This window comes from Biomphalaria glabrata, chromosome 3 (assembly GCF_947242115.1).
Source record: "Biomphalaria glabrata chromosome 3, xgBioGlab47.1, whole genome shotgun sequence".
NCBI lineage: Eukaryota > Metazoa > Mollusca > Gastropoda > Planorbidae > Biomphalaria > Biomphalaria glabrata.
The window spans coordinates 39,218,461-39,241,719 of NC_074713.1; the positions used below are offsets into that span (position 1 = coordinate 39,218,461).

The 23,259-nt window shown below is 37.5% G+C and overlaps 1 protein-coding gene and 1 long non-coding RNA gene across 3 annotated transcripts in view; one reads left to right on the forward strand and one right to left on the reverse strand.

Annotated features, from left to right (window-relative positions):
* Positions 1-23,259, forward strand: part of LOC106057963 (kinesin-like protein KIF26A) — a 307,846-nt gene that overhangs the window by 265,140 nt on the left and 19,447 nt on the right. For both annotated transcript variants that reach the window (XM_013215332.2, XM_013215331.2), the window contains exon 14: positions 21,011-21,155. In XM_013215332.2, coding sequence (XP_013070786.2) covers positions 21,011-21,155 — 145 coding nt within the window. The remainder of the gene's footprint in view (positions 1-21,010; positions 21,156-23,259) is intronic.
* Positions 21,533-22,478, reverse strand: LOC129925318 (uncharacterized). Its single transcript, XR_008777118.1, has 2 exons — positions 22,299-22,478; positions 21,533-21,800 (listed from the first exon to the last, which is right to left on the reverse strand). It is a non-coding gene; the product is annotated as an uncharacterized LOC129925318 (long non-coding RNA).

A 23,259-nucleotide genomic window follows, 5' to 3' on the forward strand; every position in this document is an offset into this window, starting at 1 on the left:
GTTGTATTGGAAGCTGGACTTGAAGTGCTTGCTTTAAAGCACAAACAATTCAACGCCGTAAATAGGAAAACTAGAAAACTAATTTTTTATTTACTTTTAATTGTTTTGTTACAAAAGAAGTTGATTTTTTTTAAACATGTATTTAAAAAAAAAAAAGGGTGAAAGTTTTATCTACCTGTACGATAAGTCTCGTCTCGTCACTGGGCTCGGGACTTGGATCTTTGTGTCTGCAGTAAACATCGAAAACTTTCTAAACATAGCCGTTGGTTGATTGATTCGTTGTCATGGTAACATCCCAAAACACTAAAGCATCCTTCTGCTCTCTCCCCCCCCCTCCTCCCCAATGGTGTTACCCCCCTCTTTCTGCTTAGGTCAAAGGAATCGAGACTCTTTGAAAGTTTAAACGTGAAATGGTAAAACTTTCAACACAGAAAGAGGGAGAGAGAGAGAGAAAGAAAGGGAGAGACTTCTTTATCGATTCTCTTTTCTTTTACAATCTTCTTCCATCTCTCATCCTCCCTCCATTAAGTTAAGACAAACCTGTTCTTGCTTGCAAAAATGTCATCACCCATGTACTGTTAGGGTTTAAAGGTTGTTGTTTTTTTTATTTTCTTACTTGACCGCGGTGGGAAATAGTGGGGAGAATGAGCCAATATATATGCCGCGGTGGCTGCGTGGTAAAGAAGGGTCCCGGGATGGAATCCTCGGGTGAAGACTGCAATTTTTACTTTCGGGATCTTTAATGCGCCCCGAGTCCACCCAGTTCTAAAGGGTACCTAGCATTAGTTTGGGAAAAGTACATTAGCTGGGGAAAGTAAAGGCGGTTGGTCGTTGTGGTGGCCACATGACATCCTCGTTTCGTTAAGCATTGGCCACAGAAACAGATGATCTTTACATCATCTGCCCCCATAGATCAGAAGATCTGAAAGGGGAACTTTTCTGTACTATGTGTGTATATTGGCTATGTAAACATCCTACTAAATACACAACAACAACAATAACTCTTCCTCTTGTTTTAGCTTTCGTTTCTTCCCATTGTTTGTCACATTTATTTGCTGTGTTTGCTCCAGTCTGAACCAAGTCGTACTCACCAACAACACGTGCCTGAAGGTGCCTGAGTTCCACGTCAATGTACTTTGAGCAAATGTTTGATATCTGAGCGCCAATGAAAGAGAAACTTCTAAATACGATGTTTCTAAATGACATTAGAAGTGTCCTGTAAACACATCCACTTTAAATACTTACCATTCGTTCTTGGTGATCCATACCCACTATTTCCTGTTCCAACAATGTCAACACAATTTTATTTTGTTCTGTTAGTAAATATGCCTTACCTTTTTCTTATTTATCCTAAAATCAGGAGACCTAGGTTTTTTGTTTTTAGGGGGGGGGGGGGGAGGAATTTGCAGCAGCCCAAGTCCTCTTCCATTAGCTTACTTCTGCAGCCCACTTAAGAGCACACCTGTTCCTTGTTTCCTGGGCGAGGCGGTGACGAGTGTCGTCTGCTCCGATATCGTCTGCCTGAAAACAAAGTGACGTCGTTGTTTAGTGCTGGTTGAGAGATGGCTGGACAGAAGAAAGTTGCTCTTTTCGGGGGGCTCACAACTTACTTTGTCGGAGCAAGGGCGTCCTACGGATGGAATAGCCGCACACAATCCCCACGTCTGTTCCCCCCCCTGTGTTTATGTTGTACATTTCAGAGCTATTTAGTGCAACGGAGGTGACACGTGCACGTCTATCTCGTGGAATGTCTTATATTTATGTTCTTGTGTCGTCTGCCTCCGATATCACAATGTAGATACATAATCTGTTAGAAGTCTGGTATATTTATGTTCTGGTGTCGTCTGCCTCCGATATCACAATGTAGATACATATTCTGTCAGAAGTCTGGTATATTTATGTTCTTGTGTCGTCTGCCTCACAATGTAGATACATAATCTGTCAGAAGTCTGGTATATTTATGTTCTTGTGTCGTCTGCCTCCGATATCACAATGTAGATACATAATCTGTCAGAAGTCTGGTATATTTATGTTCTGGTGTCGTCTGCCTCACAATGTAGATACATAATCTGTCAGAAGTCTGGTATATTTATGTTCTGGTGTCGTCTGCCTCCGATATCACTATGTAGATACATAATCTGTCAGAAGTCTGGTATTTTTATGTTCTGGTGTCGTCTGCCTCACAATGTAGATACATAATCTGTCAGAAGTCTGGTATATTTATGTTCTGGTGTCGTCTGCCTCACAATGTAGATACATAATCTGTCAGAAGTCTGATAGACAACGAAGGTAAGTCCCTAGCATTCTTGTAGGATTTCATTTGCAACTGTTTAGAATTGGTCTCCATTGAATATCTTGCTAAGGGACAAGATCTTGTCACAGAGACTCACAAACAGACGGTATTTTGAATTACAATATGTCTTTCTTATATCACTGTTTCCTCGTTAAAAGGGATCAGGTATTATTTATTTGACTAAACCTAATTTTGCTCTGCCATTACTAAATTTCTTTCAATTTCTGGTCAGTTCATCCAAAGTTTTGTTATTTACACTCATCTAAAAACGAGGTTGCTGGACTGGCCAGTCAACTAATCAATGTTTTGGACATCAGAAAAGTGGTCAGCTGACTGGGCAGTTGGAATAACTTAAGCACTGAAACAGGAATTCGCTACAACAATAGATCCTTACGTAGCTAGATAGCTAGGGTTTTAAAATGGGAGGGTTTTAAAATGGCGAAGGTATATGGTGCAATGCTAAGTGTAATTATGAAAATGTTTATTTACTTCTTCTGGTAAGGGAGATGACCACATTACACTCATCATACTTCTGGTAAGGGAGATGACCACATTACACTCATCATACTTCTGGTAAGGGAGATGACCACATTACACTCATTATACTTCTGGTAAGGGAGATGACCATATTACACTCAGTATACTTCTGGTAAGGGAGATGACCATATTACACTCAGTATACTTCTGGTAAGGGAGATGACCACATTACACTCAGTATACTTCTGGTAAGGGAGATGACCACATTACACTCAGTATACTTCTGGTAAGGGAGATGACCATATTACACTCAGTATACTTCTGGTAAGGGAGATGACCATATTACACTCAGTATACTGATGCCTTCAAATATGTACACGGTTAAAAAAAATGTTCTTCAAACTTTATTAGCAGACTTCAATTTAGGGGTTAATCACGTGACTTTTTAACGTCTGCATTCTTAGCCAAGACTAATTAAACACGCACGCGCGCACTCACCAGACTGTTTTCTTGGCCGAGAACAAAAATTAAGTTTACGAAATGCCCTTGGGTGTGCGCATGTGTGTCGAAGAAGTAGATGGATAAAGTACGTTTCCCTTACATGGAAATACAAGATAAAAAAAAAAGATGGAGAAAGGGAGAGAAGCCAGGAGGAGAAAGAAAGAGATGTAAGGATGAATGGATGTACAGGACGTGACCTATAAAACTCGATGGAATGTTGTAAGGAAATTGACAAGCATTCAATGCTGGTCTGGCAAAGTTCTTCCCATCCGTTGTGTCCGCACCTCTTTTGTTCCAGACCCAACACTCTCCACAGTAAAAACAAAAAAAGTTTGTTTCGCAGGGCGGAGGGCTCCTTACCACTAAAATGGACAGGAATCAAGGCTGTGATAGTCGATGTTGACAGATAGAAAACACTCGTAAGACAAAATTCTAGCTTCTTTTCGTTTACTTTGTGCTTGTTTTTTTTAAACTTTATTTTGATTTCTTTTTGCCTTTGTCCATAACGTCATTGTTTTCTAGCTTTGGTCTGGTTCTAGTTTTTATTTTCACATTAACATTTTTTTTTTAATTTACCCGACTCCTTGTTTCGATTTGTTTGTTTTTTAACCCAGCTAAAAAAAAATTAAAACACAGAAACACGTGTCAAAATTAAATGATTCATGTAATATATAATGTATTTTAACAGTAAAATGAAAATAAGTTTAATTAACATAAATATTTAACGCTGAGCTTTTTATTTATTTATTTTTTGCATTGTAATAAGTCCAATACAAACAGCCTTTATAGACATATATGGGAATAGAAATATAACAAGATAAACTAAACATGGGCAAGGACGCTCAATTGAATTTCACAGTTGCCAACTACGAACAACTGCTTGAGCTACACTTTGAACCCTATCTCAGTGATGAGGTTAGTTCCTCATGTGCTATGCAATAAGTTTCAATTCCTGCAGGGAAAGTGTATTTAAACCTTTATAGTTAAATATTATTGTGTATGTCACAGAAGAACTTAATAACATTAACAAGTGCAGTAAACTTATCACTCACCTTTTAAAACGCTTATTAACACTTTCTGTATTATTTTACACCGGATACACCAACAATTTAGCTATTTATGTTGTATAGCTCTTATATACTTAAAAACAGATTTAGCCAAATGTCCTTTAGTAATTAAAAAAATTCATTAATGAAAAAACATTTTTAGTGGACATAAAGAGTAGAATGTTAAGAACATCTTTGGACCCTGGACTGAACGAGCTGATGACAAAAGTTGACGTCATTGATGTCATTTTAGGTTGAAGACATCAACTATTTCCCCTTTATACATAAGCTTTTTTTTTATGCTTTGGGTCAGCTTATGATTAAATTAATGACAGAAATTTGATGCTTTAGGTCAGCTTATGATTAAATTAATGGCAGAAATTTGATGCTTTAGGTCAGCTTATGATTAAATTAATGACAGAAATTTGATGCTTTAGGTCAGCTTATGATTAAATTAATGACAGAAATTTGATGCTTTAGGTCAGTTTATGATTAAATTAATGAAAGAAATTCGATGCTTTGGGTCAGCTTATGATAAAATTAATGAATAAAATTTGATGCTTTGGGTCAGCTTATGATTAAATTAATGACAGAAATTTGATGCTTTCAGTCAACTTTTGATGAAATGAAAGAAATTTGATGCTTTTGGGAAAAATTTTTAAAATTCATAGACGTTTAGGTTTGTGTTTTCCTAGCCTCTACGTTATTAGAGTTCTATGAATTGGATGAAACAAAACTATCGAAATTATTATCATAATAGTTCAAAGAAAACGAATTAAAACAAATACGAGAAACATCGTTCTGTAGGGCTAGGTCATCTGAACTACTTCCTTTTTTTAAGATCATTCCATTTCAAACATGGCGCCGTTCTAACGTCCCCCCCCCCCCAACCTTAGCAACAACCCTGCTTCCCCACTTCCCCATCCTTAACAACGGCCTCCCCCACACGCACACACACACACACACTTTTTTTCCTCAAACCCTATCTCCACTTTTCGCCTCATTCCGTTTTATGGCCTTCGCTTCATTCAGCCACAGAATGGAACCCATTTCTTGTCGGCCATTTAACGGGCACCATCTTGAAATGCTTGCATGATTTGTCCATTTGTCTTGGAGAAATACAGGACAAACCGTGGCCCCGGGGTCATCGATGTCTCATCGGTCAATGGCTGGAAAAGGCGTCCCCTCTTAAACTACGCGCTCTTATATGTTGTTGTTTTTCTTTTTTGATACGTTTGATTTGTTTCTTTTTCAAATACCCCTTTTTATGTTGCAATGTTTTGATTGGGTGATTCTCATAAGGTGATGTAAGACACGCCCAGTTTTCTATATTTAGATTTCCGGCATCCATTCGACCAACAATAATGAGATAAATAATTATAACAAAGAGACTGGAAACTAATCATAAGAGTGATCTTTTGAATAGCTTTCACACAAGCATATGGAATTCCTATAAAAATTGTTTCCGGTCAAGGACTCAACAAAAAAGGTCCGCCCCCCCCCCTCCCCAATATTTCGAGAACGCTAAGACTTGGGGCCCAAAAGCAGGAGATGAGCCCAGCTCGGCCAGAAGCACTAAGAATAACAAATGTACAAAAACATTTTGAGGTCTATTGCTTGTTCTGTACAACATTTTCTCCCCACCCCTCTCTGTCACGTTCCCTTGGGTCACATCTACTGGCCTTGATGTAACGGTAACCCAATTAGACGATCTGCTGCCCTTTGACCCCAAGCAACGAAATAAGTTAATTCGATTACTCCAAGTATTTTTTATTTCGTCCAAGTCGCCATCGGGCTATCTAATGATTTTATGCATTAAATATAGACTAGTGGAGAGACTTGATACTTATAGAAGAAGACTGCATCAGCCAGTGTTTTTTTCTAGTTACTTTACATTTGAATACTTTTCTTTCACTTAATTCTTTAAAGTATAGAGATGCTATGTTCAATTTGTTTTATCCAACATCGACAATGAACCAGCGAATGTGTTTGTAGCCCAGTGGTTCTCGAAACAAAATAACAGTAACACCACAACCTTTTTTTTTCTCCTCTACAACTCATCTGTCAAACAATGGAGCTGTCTCCGAATGTTCTTTTTCGTGATCTTTGTTTTCCCTGTATGCACTTACCTATACACCTTTTCTAAAACATTTTTGTAAAGAACCATTTGTCTAACTATTAAATTATACATTTTGAAACTAGTGCAGCCTCTAGATTACGTAATGTGTGAGTACAACTCTGAACGTAAACCACAGGGGCCGGCTACGAGTGCGTGTGTGTAACACATACTCCTTTTATTAACTCTCCTATTTTTCATAATGTGAGCTACACTTATTAGCACAGTACATTAACATAATGATATTTTGGTATTTTAATTAGTTTACTGAAGCAACTTAAATATCTAGCCGCCGCCACCCCCTCCCCCAAGACACACAGAACGACCACTACCCGGACAGGGAAACATTTTGTCCAAGTAGTTGATTAAATCAAAGATAATAAGCTGGAACTCGTTTAAAATGAAACACAATTTCTGTCGCCACGTAACATCTTTGACTAATTATACTCTCGCCACAGACAGCGGCGGAAATCGAGTGTAAGGAAGGTTTCACTTTATGGCATTATCATTTTTTTTCTCTCTCTCTCTCTCTTGCTTACCCCTCCCCTTTTTAAACTAAAAATGTTTTTACCAAACAAGTTTAATTATAAGTCAGTGTAAATAGCTAATAAAGCTCATTAGACCTTTACATATCGCCACCACATTTCTTCATATCGTTTTCCCTTCTTTTGTCTCTCTTACTGTAAGAGTAAATGATGAGCGGACTACTGGGATTAACTTTTAGTGTGAGTATTGCGAATAAGATGTACGCGGGATACACACTTTTAACGTGGTTTGGATTTGAAACAGTTTTTAGAATTGTTTCCCACCCCTTTCCTTGGATGGCCAGACATCGTGCTCTATAGCTATACTCTTTTTGGTCTTTTCTTTCCAAGTACTCTTTTATGGCTTTGATCTCTGTTCTGGCCAGTCACGCGTGGCTGGAGATGCGGCCTCTATCATTGACCCTGATGAGGTACCTCGTGTTTTCCTGTTGTAAAGCAGACCCCCACGCCTCCCTCTTCAGTAAATGAGACGTTTTTGGGTCACATTCGTCCTTGAAGTGTGAAGTGGTGGGGGGAGGATCCGAGAAGAAAGCTTGCCAAGAGCGCGTTATCTTATTCTGAGTTTGCGGCCCAGTGGTCAGCTGCGGTCAGTTTTAATGGGTGGTAATCGCTTCATCCGTGCCGACCACCCTCATAAATTCTTCAGCGGGGAGAGGAAGGAAGTGGTCACTTTTTTGGTTGACCGCAAGAGTGTCTGACCGAGAAGAAAGAGCGGGGTCCAGAAAAACAGTCGCCTCTCATTTCTACCACCCGCTGACACTCTCCTTGAGATGTGTTTTGTCGCCCGCCCCCCTTCTGTTGTGGGCGAGTACTATCCAGTGATGATGAGGCGCCCTTTATCTCTGTCATCAATTACACCCTCGTTCTCCTCTTCCCTCCCCCACCCTCAATGGTCTGTCCACTCTGCACCAGCGAGAATCACTCCCCCCCCCCCATTACCTTTCATCCTCGTCTCACGCTATCTCAAGGACTTGAACCATCTTCAACATCATCAGCCACCCCCCCCCCATCTGTTTCCTCACCCCCCCCCCCAAAACACGTACACACGCCTTGAGTACCCTCTTCTTTTCTACCCTCAATGCAACACGCCTCTGCACTCAAGCGTTTCCATCTATTTCCTCCAACATGCTGAGATTTGTTCTCTGTGTTTTTATTCGTTTTAATTCAATCTCCATTTCAGTCTGAACTCTACACCCCCCCCCCCCATGCCCGTCTGTAATAGTCTTCTCCCCCCCCCCGTACTCTTTCATCCAGTATATAATTATACTCTCACCCCCCAGTGGTATCTAGTTGATACTCCCCCTTCCCGGCAGGAAGTCTGTTGCCTCCGCCGTCTATTCTCTCCTCTTCACTCATCCCTCTCGCCGCCTCCCCCACTTGTCCGGCACCTCATCGAGCGGTGTACAAATGTTAAATATACCTTGGAGCCTACGGTATTTGCCCACCAAGTACCTATCTCTAGTCCCCGAGCCTCCCGTTGTTGTGTGTGTGAGCGACATGCGTCTACAACTGTTTCGACCTGGGACTATCTGGATATAAAACTTGTCTGTGATGTTGGTGCCACCGCCACGGTATGTGACTTTGTTATTAGCCTAGGCGTGAAACTAGAATGCTTCATATCTATCACTGACAAACAGCGCGTTATTTTGTTCTGTAGCTTGAGAGTGCTGGGAACACTTTTTGGTGTTACTTATTTGAAATTGAGCGTCACGAGATTGAACACTCTGAAAGCGATCTAGAGCATTCGTTTCTTTCTGTGGATTTTTTGAATCACCAAATCTATGTTTCTATGTGCATTCATTTCATCCCTGAAAGTAGTTCGTCTTTTTGCAAGTATTTATTGATACATTGGTCAAAGTAGATAAATGTTTGTAAGTTTCAATTTCAAATAGTTTAAAATAGTTGACACTGTAGTGTTTCATTTAAAATGTGTACTTTTTTCCAAAACTCTTTTCCAAATGTATATTTTCTTTTCACTTGTTAGGAATAAATACATTAGGCCTACTATTGCTTATTGTTAGAAATCAAGTGACGCATAATTCCTTTTCCTCACTTTCTTGTTACTGCAAATGGTTTTAGAAGTTGTTTTTTTTTTTGTGCGATATTTTTCAAATATTGTTTTTCACAGATTTTTTATGTTGTTAGTATTACACTGCTTTCTTTTTTTGTTCTTTTTCAGCGATATTATGTGAGTCGTTGATTAGTCTCATTAGATCTGACAATTAATACTCTTTGCAATGTGTCGAAAATGTGGCAGTTCGTTATTATTAACGTTTCAGGTTTCACTGCTCACTTATGTCTTTGAGAACTGAAACATTTGACTGGTATAAATAGTTCCATTGTGTAAATCTGTTTTGTAATGTAAGATACGAGGAGGGGGGGTAGGGATGTAATACGATTCACTTACTATTCCATTTGCACTCGTACTAATATAAATATAAGAAGCTAATGTCACCCCCGTATTTAAAAAGGAGAAAAATCTGACCCAGGAAACTACAGACCAGTATCACTTACCAGCATCACATGTAAAATCCTAGAACACATAATATGTAGCAACATCATAAACCACTTAGACAAACATAATGTCTTCACCCCATACCAACATGGCTTTAGGAAATATAGATCATGTGAAACACAACTAATAGGACTAATTGATGATTTTTCAAAAGGTTTAGATAATAGTGAACAAATAGATGCTATCTTACTAGATTTTTCTAAGGCTTTTGACAAAGTTCACCACCATAGTTTGCTTAAAAAATTAAAATATTTCGGCATTAATTGGTCCACTGCATCAGTGGATTAAAGATTTTCTGATAGGGAGAGAACAAACTGTAATAATAAATGGCTCTAAATCAACACCGATAACAGTAAACTCAGGTGTACCTCAAGGAACAGTCTTGGGTCCACTGCTATTTTTAATTTACATAAATGATTTACCAAATTGCATTACTTCAGGAACAAAAGTTAGATTATTTGCAGATGATAGCATAATATATAGAACAATAAAAACAACACAAGACACAGATATTTTACTAAGAGAATTAGATGAATTACAGAAATGGGAATCAAATTGGAGTATGTCTTTCCACCCAGAAAAATGTCAGTTGTTAAGAGTAACAAAAAAAAACAAAACAAATTAATTCCACTTATCTTATTCATGGCAAACCAGTAACACAGACTAAAAACGCAAAATACGTAGGTGTTATAATAAATGAAAAACTGTCATGGAATCCACATATTGATGAAACTATAAAAAAAAACAAAGCATTAGGATTTATTAAAAGCAGTTTCTAAAAATCAAATAAGAACATAAAACTAAAATGTTATTTAACCTTGGTTAGGCCAATAATAGAATATGCATCCTCCGTTTGGGACCCCTCAACTCAAGAAAACATTAAGAAACTGGAACAGACACAAAATAGAGCAGTGAGATTCATAACAAACGAATATTCACATTTTACTAGAGTAACACCTTTAGTAAAATCACTAAATTTAGAAAGCCTTCAGGACAGAAGACTCAAAAGTAAAGTAGCAATTATACATAAAACACTGAACCATAATCTTCAAATACAAAAACAAAATTTAATAAAATACTCTGAAAGACACAAAGATAAAGGCATATTTCTTGTTCCATATGCTAGGACAAATTTGTACAAATACTCCTTCTTCCCTAGTGCTATTAGAGCATGGAATGGGTTGCCTGAGCTAGCCAGGAAAACCAATGACTTGGCAGGATTTAAGTCATTGGTTAATATGCATGACGCATAGGACGTAATCATCTTCTTTTTTGAAGTAACGTCTGTATTATATAAGATAAGATAAGATCATTTGAGTTACATTTTCTAAATATAGAAATATCTTTTTGTTTTTGTTTATTTTTTTGGGGGGGTTAAAAATCCCTCCGATACTTGTTGTTATTTATTTGTTGTTGTTATTGTTGTTGTTCAACTGTTAGAATAAAAAGGTTTGCATGTTGTCCAGGCCTTGTCCCCTCTTCTTGCTACGTATTCCTCGACACAGTTAGACAAGTTTCATAAAGATGACTTAATCCTAACCCCCTTCTCCCCCTTTCTGTTTCTGAAACACCAGTTTCAAACTTTCAGCGCTTCTATTCAGTAGGGGTCATTAATGTCAAGATTTTTCCGAATACAAACTTCATGATTAGTTCTTTTCTTGTTGTTTTCTTTGAGAGTCTTTAATTATTTTTTTGTTATTTACCGTACGTCTTAAGACTTGTTTTCAGATCAATGTGTTGGTTGAATGTCTTTTGCATTCACCCCATAGACCAGAAGAGAAAGCGAACGTGTATTAAGACTTTCAGAATATGTTTTTTAAATTGTATAAACGAAGTGTTTGTTTTAGTGTCCAAGGAGATAGCGCTTTTAAAATGCCAATTCAATGGAAAAAGCAGAAATTAAAATTGTTGATCTGTCGGTGTTGTCAATGATTTCCTTGGAGTTTGAGTTTTTTGTTTTTCCTGGCACAAAATGATTTGAAGAAATGTCAAAACAAAAGCAACACGAAACTTGTTAATAGTGTCGATTGTAGAATTAATATACTTTCTCTCTCTCTCCGTCTCTCTCTCTCTCTCTCCGTCTCTCTCATAGTTATTTTGTATTTGTCTTTCTAGATCTCTCTCTCTTTTTCTCTCTCTCGCTCTCTCTCTCTCTCTCTTTCACTCTTAGTCTTTCCTTAATTTAAGGCCAGCTTATAAAATTACCTTCTCTCTAAAAATAACAAATATCTGTAGCAAGGGAAAAAGTAAAATGTAAGTCACGTGTTATTTCAAGTAACCAATCAAATCAAATGTATTTGTTCTGAACTTTTGGCTTATTTGGGACGCAACTATCATGTTATCATGCATGCTGTTTGAATCGGGCAAAGAATCAAGAAAGCAGTACAAATAGATCAAGTACACTTCAAGCTAAGTCAAAGCTAGATCTAATTCAACTTACTCAAATAGATCAAATACACTTCAAACTAAGTCAAAGCTAGATCTAATTCAACTTACTCAAATAGATCGCGCCTTTTTAATACAATCTTTAACTAACTGTGCATTAATGTTGTCAATGAGAACAGGATTTCCTACTCTTTACACCATGAGTACAGTTTTATCAATGAGAACAGGATTTCCTACTCTTTACACCATGAGTACAGTTTTATCAATGACAACAGGATTTTCAACTCTTTACACCATGAGTACAGTTTTATCAATGACAACAGGATTTCCAACTCTTTACACCATGAGTACAGTTTTATCAATGACAACAGGATTTTCAACTCTTTACACCATGAGTACAGTTTTATCAATGACAACAGGATTTCCAACTCTTTACACCATGAGTACAGTTTTATCAATGACAACAGGATTTCCAACTCTTTACACCATGAGTACAGTTTTATCAATGACAACAGGATTTCCAACTCTTTACACCATGAGTACAGTTTTATCAATGACAACAGGATTTCCAACTCTTTACACCATGAGTACAGTTTTATCAATGAGAACAGGATTTCCAACTCTTTACACCATGAGTACAGTTTTATCAATGACAACAGGATTTCCAACTCTTTACACCATGAGTACAGTTTTATCAATGACAACAGGATTTCCAACTCTTTACACCATGAGTACAGTTTTATCAATGACAACAGGATTTCCAACTCTTTACACCATGAGTACAGTTTTATCAATGACAACAGGATTTCCAACTCTTTACACCATGAGTACAGTTTTATCAATGACAACAGGATTTCCAACTCTTTACACCATGAGTACAGTTTTATCAATGACAACAGGATTTTCAACTCTTTACACCATGAGTACAGTTTTATCAATGACAACAGGATTTCCAACTCTTTACACCATGAGTACAGTTTTATCAATGACAACAGGATTTCCAACTCTTTACACCATGAGTACAGTTTTATCAATGACAACAGGATTTCCAACTCTTTACACCATGAGTACAGTTTTATCAATGACAACAGGATTTCCAACTCTTTACACCATGAGTACAGTTTTATCAATGACAACAGGATTTCCAACTCTTTACACCATGAGTACAGTTTTATCAATGACAACAGGATTTCCAACTCTTTACACCATGAGTACAGTTTTATCAATGAGAACAGGATTTCCAACTCTTTACACCATGAGTACAGTTTTATCAATGACAACAGGATTTCCAACTCTTTACACCATGAGTACAGTTTTATCAATGACAACAGGATTTCCTACTCTTTACACCATGAGTACAGTTTTATCAATGGGAACAGGATTTCCAACTCTTTACACCATGAGTACAGTTTTATCAATGAGAACAGGATTTCCAACTCTTTACACCACGAGTACAGTTTTATCAATGACAACAGGATTTCCAACTCTTTACACCATGAGTACAGTTTTATCAATGAGAACAGGATTTCCAACTCTTTACACCATGAGTACAGTTTTATCAATGACAACAGGATTTCCAACTCTTTACACCATGAGTACAGTTTTATCAATGACAACAGGATTTCCAACTCTTTACACCATGAGTACAGTTTTATCAATGAGAACAGGATTTCCAACTCTTTACACCATGAGTACAGTTTTATCAATGACAACAGGATTTCCAACTCTTTACACCATGAGTACAGTTTTATCAATGACAACAGGATTTCCAACTCTTTACACCATGAGTACAGTTTTATCAATGACAACAGGATTTCCTACTCTTTACACCATGAGTACAGTTTTATCAATGGGAACAGGATTTCCAACTCTTTACACCATGAGTACAGTTTTATCAATGAGAACAGGATTTCCAACTCTTTACACCACGAGTACAGTTTTATCAATGACAACAGGATTTCCAACTCTTTACACCATGAGTACAGTTTTATCAATGAGAACAGGATTTCCAACTCTTTACACCATGAGTACAGTTTTATCAATGACAACAGGATTTCCAACTCTTTACACCATGAGTACAGTTTTATCAATGACAACAGGATTTCCAACTCTTTACACCATGAGTACAGTTTTATCAATGAGAACAGGATTTCCAACTCTTTACACCATGAGTACAGTTTTATCAATGACAACAGGATTTCCAACTCTTTACACCATGAGTACAGTTTTATCAATGACAACAGGATTTCCAACTCTTTACACCATGAGTACAGTTTTATCAATGACAACAGGATTTCCAACTCTTTACACCATGAGTACAGTTTTATCAATGACAACAGGATTTTCAACTCTTTACACCATGAGTACAGTTTTATCAATGACAACAGGATTTCCAACTCTTTACACCATGAGTACAGTTTTATCAATGACAACAGGATTTCCAACTCTTTACACCATGAGTACAGTTTTATCAATGACAACAGGATTTCCAACTCTTTACACCATGAGTACAGTTTTATCAATGACAACAGGATTTCCAACTCTTTACACCATGAGTACAGTTTTATCAATGAGAACAGGATTTCCAACTCTTTACACCATGAGTACAGTTTTATCAATGACAACAGGATTTCCAACTCTTTACACCATGAGTACAGTTTTATCAATGACAACAGGATTTCCAACTCTTTACACCATGAGTACAGTTTTATCAATGACAACAGGATTTTCAACTCTTTACACCATGAGTACAGTTTTATCAATGACAACAGGATTTCCAACTCTTTACACCATGAGTACAGTTTTATCAATGACAACAGGATTTCCAACTCTTTACACCATGAGTACAGTTTTATCAATGACAACAGGATTTCCAACTCTTTACACCATGAGTACAGTTTTATCAATGACAACAGGATTTCCAACTCTTTACACCATGAGTACAGTTTTATCAATGACAACAGGATTTCCAACTCTTTACACCATGAGTACAGTTTTATCAATGACAACAGGATTTCCAACTCTTTACACCATGAGTACAGTTTTATCAATGAGAACAGGATTTCCAACTCTTTACACCATGAGTACAGTTTTATCAATGACAACAGGATTTCCAACTCTTTACACCATGAGTACAGTTTTATCAATGACAACAGGATTTCCTACTCTTTACACCATGAGTACAGTTTTATCAATGGGAACAGGATTTCCAACTCTTTACACCATGAGTACAGTTTTATCAATGAGAACAGGATTTCCAACTCTTTACACCACGAGTACAGTTTTATCAATGACAACAGGATTTCCAACTCTTTACACCATGAGTACAGTTTTATCAATGAGAACAGGATTTCCAACTCTTTACACCATGAGTACAGTTTTATCAATGACAACAGGATTTCCAACTCTTTACACCATGAGTACAGTTTTATCAATGACAACAGGATTTCCAACTCTTTACACCATGAGTACAGTTTTATCAATGAGAACAGGATTTCCAACTCTTTACACCATGAGTACAGTTTTATCAATGACAACAGGATTTCCAACTCTTTACACCATGAGTACAGTTTTATCAATGACAACAGGATTTCCAACTCTTTACACCATGAGTACAGTTTTATCAATGACAACAGGATTTCCTACTCTTTACACCATGAGTACAGTTTTATCAATGGGAACAGGATTTCCAACTCTTTACACCATGAGTACAGTTTTATCAATGAGAACAGGATTTCCAACTCTTTACACCACGAGTACAGTTTTATCAATGACAACAGGATTTCCAACTCTTTACACCATGAGTACAGTTTTATCAATGACAACAGGATTTCCAACTCTTTACACCATGAGTACAGTTTTATCAATGACAACAGGATTTCCAACTCTTTACACCTTGAGTACAGTTTTATCAATGACAACAGGATTTCCAACTCTTTACACCATGAGTACAGTTTTATCAATGAGAACAGGATTTCCAACTCTTTACACCATGAGTACAGTTTTATCAATGACAACAGGATTTCCAACTCTTTACACCATGAGTACAGTTTTATCAATGACAACAGGATTTCCAACTCTTTACACCATGAGTACAGTTTTATCAATGACAACAGGATTTCCAACTCTTTACACCATGAGTACAGTTTTATCAATGAGAACAGGATTTCCAACTCTTTACACCACGAGTACAGTTGATGAACGTATCGAAAAGAAATTTAGTTTCTCACATCGGAAGGCCATGGTTTCCATTTCCTCTTTGCCTCAGGGGAAGTAATCTATTTCATTCTTGCTTTATTTGAGCTAGAAAGTTTATTTCCACTTGTTTTCATTGGATATCCAAATACTAAGGAGAGTGTAGCTTTTCTACTTCAACATTTGGAGGAATGGAGAGAGAGAAGAGAGAGAGAGAGAGTGCAAAGAATAAAAAATAGAGGTACTCAAGTGAAAAAAAAAGCAGCTGTGTGCTAAAATGAATACACACGTACTTAGTTTTTCGCTAAAAGACTTAGCACTGAACAATTTGTTCGCAAACAAACAGAATAGAAATATTTGTTTTGCATCTTTGTAAGTTACGGTGATATTGTTTTGGTGATCTAGATCTATCTTGCTGCCTGCTTAGTACACAAGTCGAGAAGAGACTCAAAAGAGACTCAACGAAAAGCGCCTAAAGGAATATATTCTGTTGGAAAAAAAAAACTATAGATATTCGATGGAACTAGTTTAAAGTAAACGTCCGAGGTTCGATTCTTCATGAAAATGACTCTTGTAGAGGAAAGTACTTGTCTAAGATTATGGTTTAATAAAACTCTGGTGATTCCTCTTTACCAATAATCACTCTGAATGAAGCTTGACTTAAGGATTTTTTATTAACATAAGCGATAATTATATGTAACTCTTGATTCCTTAGATTTTCTTTTATATCAGCAATCATCATTGGTGACTCTTGACTCATTGGATTATTTTTAGATATCAGAGATCATTATAGGTGACGACTGCACTTATAATTTGCACGTGTCTCCTGGGATTCTTTCATTAAGTCAAAACTCATTCTAGTTGCCGCCGACTCATTGACTTCTTGTGTACATCATTGACTTCTTGTGTACATCATTGACTTCTTGTGTACATCATTGACTTATTGTGTACATCATTGACTTCTTGTGTACATCATTGACTTCTTGTGTACATCATTGACTTCTTGTGTACATCATTGACTTCTTGTGTACATCATTGACTTCTTGTGTACATCATTGACTTCTTGTGTACATCATTGACTTCTTGTGTACATCATTGACTTCTTGTGTACATCATTGACTTCTTGTGTACATCATTGAAGGGGAAGCTCAACGTGCCAACATATAGTAGTAAACAGCACAACAGATCCAATGCCTCAAGATGTTCAATACATTAGGATGCACTTTTCCCTATGCCACAAAAACATATGATGACCATAGAATTGTTTTTCAACACAGGAATACAAATGATGGGTAATCAAAGGGGAGGGGGTATTACAGGAGAGGAGGGGTGTAAATTAGTAGCTACTCTCAATTTCAACTTTTTCTTTTTGCGACTCGCTTGTTAGTGAGTCTGTTTGTTTGTATTCCATATATCTGATATATGATATGTTTTGATGAGAAGCCAAACATCTTCTGGTTTCATCATTTCGCTCCTTTAAGGAATATCTTCTGGCGCATCCCGTTGGCGCCATGTTTCAATTAAGCAGAGATGCAGGGTGAGGAGAGGGCGTTGCACCATCTGGATGCAATCTATATTGTCTGGTGCAGGCTGTTTGATTATAAAACACCGTAGACCCATACCTGTTGATTTGTTGTCTTTCTCCCCCCTCCCCCACACCCCTCTACTTCTGCTATTTTCACCGCTACTAAATGGGCATGGGGGGGGGGGGAAGAGGAATAATAGTACAATGATTATATTCTACTAAGTCACCGATACAGTGTGTGTGTGTGTGTAAGTGGTAGCTATGCCCAGCCATTGATCAGCGTCCTAAACAAGGCCAGGCATCGTTGATCAAAACAAGTCCAACATTCCACTACCACCTGAAGTAGACCACAATTTGGACCATCACGTACATTCCTGCTTAAAATTAACCTAGATCTATAAATTATCCCCCCCCCCCCCCACTTTTTTGTTTCTTTTTCTATTACCTCTCTAGGAAAATAAAAAGCAACATACACAAATTACTTTTAAAAAACAAACAACAAAGCTTATATATGGAAAGAACTGCACATTTACGGTCATATTTCTCAATGCTGTAATGTTTATTTCCCTTTTTCAATATAAAAAAATAATTAATTGCCGGTACCACTGATTAATATAATTAATTAATCATTTTTTTATTGATTCATGTGTTGTTATGGACATTAAACACTTGTGAAAAGTTTCAGCTTGATCCGAGAATGGGAATTGGGAGAAAGAATGTGTTCAGACTTTGGGACAAAACACAAAGTGAACATGTTTTGAAATGAAAACTAAATAGACAGTGGACAATGGCGTGAAACAGTCTGGCCGCATTTTTTTTTTTTTTTTTTGTCTTGCGTATGATTGGCGATGTAATTTGTTACCGAACAAAACATTTCCAAAAAATGGCCATTACATCTTGATGTTAAACGTTGGTGCCTCCACTACAACGTGAGAGCCGCGCTGATGGGCTGCCTAAATGTGTTGGTCTCACTTTCAACCAAATCTGATTTGCTCCCTGTAATTAAATTGGTCCAAACCTGATCGGGATGGCAGATCGAATTTCTACTGGACCCAGAGCGAGTTTTGCCGCCAAAGCGTCGTTGTAGCCTCGAAAGGATAAAAATCTTGTCAAACTGTATTTGTTCACGTCTGCTACTGTTTAAGAGAGTAGATTGTAATAGCCTCCCTTGATCATGATTAGAACATGCGCGAGTTGTGTTAGCACGTAGTCAAAGTACCGTTCATTCACTAACACTTCTGTACAGTTCACTCGCTTTGTACAGCATCCGTAGAGCAACAAATAGCAACTAATCTTATAATAAGTTACAAAAAAAAGACATTCAAATAAATCATAGTTCAGCTATAAAAAGTTTGATAAAGGACATTGTTTACCAATCCAGTTGTCTATGCTTGGACACTATAATGATATTCTGGAAGCATGCATTTTCCTAGTCAACAGTTTTATCTGTGTTTGCCATGGAAGTCGTGAGTTCCAATCCTGGTATCTACTGCAATGTTGGGTCTAGATTTGTTGCCCCAAAGTGTAGGTCTTGAACAGGTCATGGTCAGCTCACTTTCATTCTTTATTTAATGTGTTTCCATCTATTTTTTTGGATTCTTTTTAGTTTGATCTTGTGTGCTTTAGTTTCACTAAATCTAGGCAAGTGATTTCTGGTGGGGAGAGTTTTTGTGATAGTCTCATAACACTCTCGTAGTCTATGGATCTCCGTAGACCGTGATCTCAAGACACACTGATCTACATTGCAGGGAAAGTTTTTTTTTTTCCTTCTTTTCCATGTAAGTTTTTTTTTCTATCATTTGCTGAACTCTTCGAATGTAATCCTACTAAAGAAATCGTCGTAGACTGCCTGCTGATTTCCTAGTAACACTTCACCTGAAATGCTTATCCCAATTTTTGTTTGAAACATGTAGCAATTAAAGATGGACATCACAAGTCTTCCGGTGGAGTTTTTAAAAATGCTGGAAGGAAAAATATAGACGAAACGAAGAAATGTCTACTACATTCCTGAAAACTTTCTTGAGTTTACAAAATATGCTTTACATTTAGACTAAAAGATGCTGTGAGCTTTACAAGTTTGTAAATTCATTTGAAGTTTTTTTTTTTAAATATTTTTTTTAAATCGTTTTCTACTTCCTCTTATCAATAATTAAGGAAATGTGTATTGGGGTGGAGGAGGGGGCGAGAAAGAGAAAGACATGTCTTCTTTTTGTGAGTAACGTCTGTACTATGTAAGAAGAAGAAGATCTACCGATTGAGGAATCCGAAGATAAAACCCCTAACTCTAAAACTGTACATTTATGTACACTATTTATGTCTCAGTTGTTTGAGAATAGACTATGACATTGAGATTTCGTTTCTGAATATGCAGGCTATGCTGAACTACAAAGGCTACATCTAATGTTGCAATGCAATGAGATCAAACCTTTGTGCTTCTTTTAACGCCATGTATTTGTGTGTGGTAGTTTACTTTGTGATTCTTTGATTCAATTCTTTAACACCATTTTTACAAAGTTTATATCAACTCACTCTGTTTGCCTGGTAAACATTTTGTACACGTTATTTCTCCCACACCCTATCTCAGATCAAGCTGAAATTGTTGCACAATTATTTCTTTTACCTGATAAAACAAGAATTACATAACTAATGGACCTCATTCATCAATCGTAAACAAACAACATTTAGCCACGTGATAATATTGATAAAACAAATTTAAAAACGTATCACGTGACAGCCTTTATTGATTACGTAATTTGTATAGAAGAGATAGAGAACCACGTGGCTAAATGTTGTTTGTTTACGATTAGTTTAATTGAGGTCCATTAGTAATTAATATTTTTGCTTGTTACCGAACAAGGGAAGATTTTACTTGACTGGTGTGGTAGTATAAGTTGAATTAGTTCCCTTTATACTTTGTAGGTATAGGAGTCCGCTTTAAAGTTTCAAACTAACAATATATAACTATAAAAACTTCTCTTTTCATAAGCACTTCACCGGCACAGTGACAACTGTGTCGGCTTGAGGAGGCTTTATGAGGCTTCAGCCCTCGAGTTCGAATTCAGGTCGTTCAACTTATTTTATATAAATGCATTTAAAGCGCGATCACTGTAACATTGACACAGGTACCCCCCCCCCTTTCTTTCTCCCCTCCCTTTTTTTCCACCCAACTGGTCTAGAGTAGTCTAGACAAGTGATAGAATCGTATCGTATTGAGAAAGCTAATTGCATGAAATTGCGCCGAAACAAAAACTATTGGTACAAATATTTCTAATCGAATAGATCTATCATTGTTTGTCTAGATGTATTACACATTGAAATACAGACTGGTCCAAACTAATGGATACAAGTACACTTAATACAAGTTTTGTTTTTTAAATTATTTCTAATATTTTTCTTGTTACGTCTGTCCACAGTGGCTGGAGGACGATCACGTCTGCATCTGATTGACCTCGGGACAGCCTCCAAGTCTAAAGATCCAAACAATGTTTCTCTCAGTCTGTCTGCTCTTGGTAATGTCATCATGGCCTTGCTCAATGGTCAACGCCACGTGCCTCACAGGTAAGTCTGTCAGTTCGAGTGGTCAACGAAAAAGAACAGAGGGAAGGGGACAGAGGTGTTTTGTTTTTTCAGGAGAAGACCAAAAATTGATTGACATTACAACCTTTAAAAACAAAACAAAAAAGATAAAGAAACAAACTGCACCTGGCGTAGTAGGGTGAGGGAGGAGGGAGAATTGGAAAATCCCCCTTGTTCGAAATTGTTTTTTATATTAAATATTACGCAGAATGCAAGGGTCCCCAAAGAGGTCAAGCCCCCCCCCCGGTCCCCCAAATGATGACAATAGCATAGCTACGCCACTGGTGTTATAGAGATGGAAGGCTCTATTAGAAGTCTATTTTATTTATTCCATCTTACGCTGATTTTATATATATATATCCGTCACTATATAGATAAATACAACTCGAATAGAGCCACTGCTGTTATAAATAGGCTGTATGTCTATATGTCAACTATAATGTTAGAAGAATAGATTGCTCAGTGTGTGTGTGTGTGTGTCTTTTAGTACATACAAAATACATTTTTACTTATTTTGAATATCACCCTGTGTCCCGTCCGACCACCAACATTAATTGAATAGCTTTATCTTTTATGCCCACAAGTATTTCATTACCCATTTCTTGCACAGCTTATGCTTCACCCTACCTTGTTGATGTCTAAGAGCTGAGCCGAAGGCTCTTCGAGCTCTAAGTTTGAAAAAAAAACATGTTTGGTCGTCCAGCCGAACAGTAAAAAAAAAAACAAACCTGTGGGAACACAGTTCTGTTTGAGAGGGACCCGAGTCAATGCCTATGTAAACATTGCTGTTTCCAATGCCTTTGGCCCCGACGCATGCTTGGCTGCACATGGCCGAAGGCCGAGGGCACCGGGAGCCACCGTCATTTTCCTTCGTTGTACCAAGCTAGCTGTGTGGGAACCGCCATTGATGTAACGGTCCCTTTGAGGAACAGCGCATGGATGTGGGACGTGTTCGTGGGGACTTTTTTACAACCCCGCCCGTGCTATGGGTTGACTCTCGTCTACCCGTGGGCATCCCCACGGGAGTCATGTTTTGCTACCCATTTCGCCTAGCCACTTCCTCTTATGGCCGTTTCCACGCGGGCGCCACGATGAGGCAGGGCAACGTGCCCGCGTTCACCCTACCTCACCCCCCTCTTGGTCCTGCCGCCAATAAATCACATCTACTAAACCTAGAAGCTAACAAAACATGCCAACTAACGAATAGGTTTCTAAAGCGATTCGAAACAAATAAAGGGAAGGCATTCCCACGTCTGCGAATTGAATATGTCACGAATCGGGAGTGATCGCACATTAAAAGAGCGATAAATAACGACCCTTTCTTTCAGGCCAACAAAAAAAAATAAACAAGAAAAACAGCTACTTTAGCGGAAAGTGTATGGAAAAAATTGGAGTTGGCAACCCCAAAAAAATGGAGATAGGGAGAGAGACTGTGAACAAGAATGCGGTTGATTGAATTGTGAAAAGAAAGAATTTGAAAAAGAAAGATGAATACGAATTAAGTTAATGGTTCAGCTGACATTTTGTTTCTTAACCCCATCTGTCATTTTGTGGTTTCAATTCTTTCATCGAATGTTTTTTAGTCTTCTTATATTGTCTATTTTTATCAATGTACTTATGTGTGTTATCTATCTATCTATCTATCTATCTATCTATCTATCTATCTATCTATCTTTCTATCAATCTATCTATCTATCTATCCATCTATCTATCTATCTATCAATCTATCTATTTATCTATCTATCTATCTATCTATCTATCTATCTATCTATCTACCTATGTGTGTAATCTCCGTGTGTCTGGCCCTTCTCCTTCTGTTCAATGTTTGTGTAAAAGCTTATTGAATCTCTGTCCCTATTCCAAACACTTGTTGAAAGTCAGAAGTCAGCAATCACATCTCTCTCTCTTTCTCTCTCTCTGTCTCTCTTTCTCTCTCTATCTCTTTCTCTGCCTCTGTCTCTCTCTGTCTTTCCTTTTGTCTCTCAGTCTCTCTCTGTCTGTCTGTCTCTCTTTCTCTCTCTCTCTGTGTAAAGACGCCTACATGATGTAACACTCCAGAGCTAGTACATTGTCTCTCTGGCGCCTC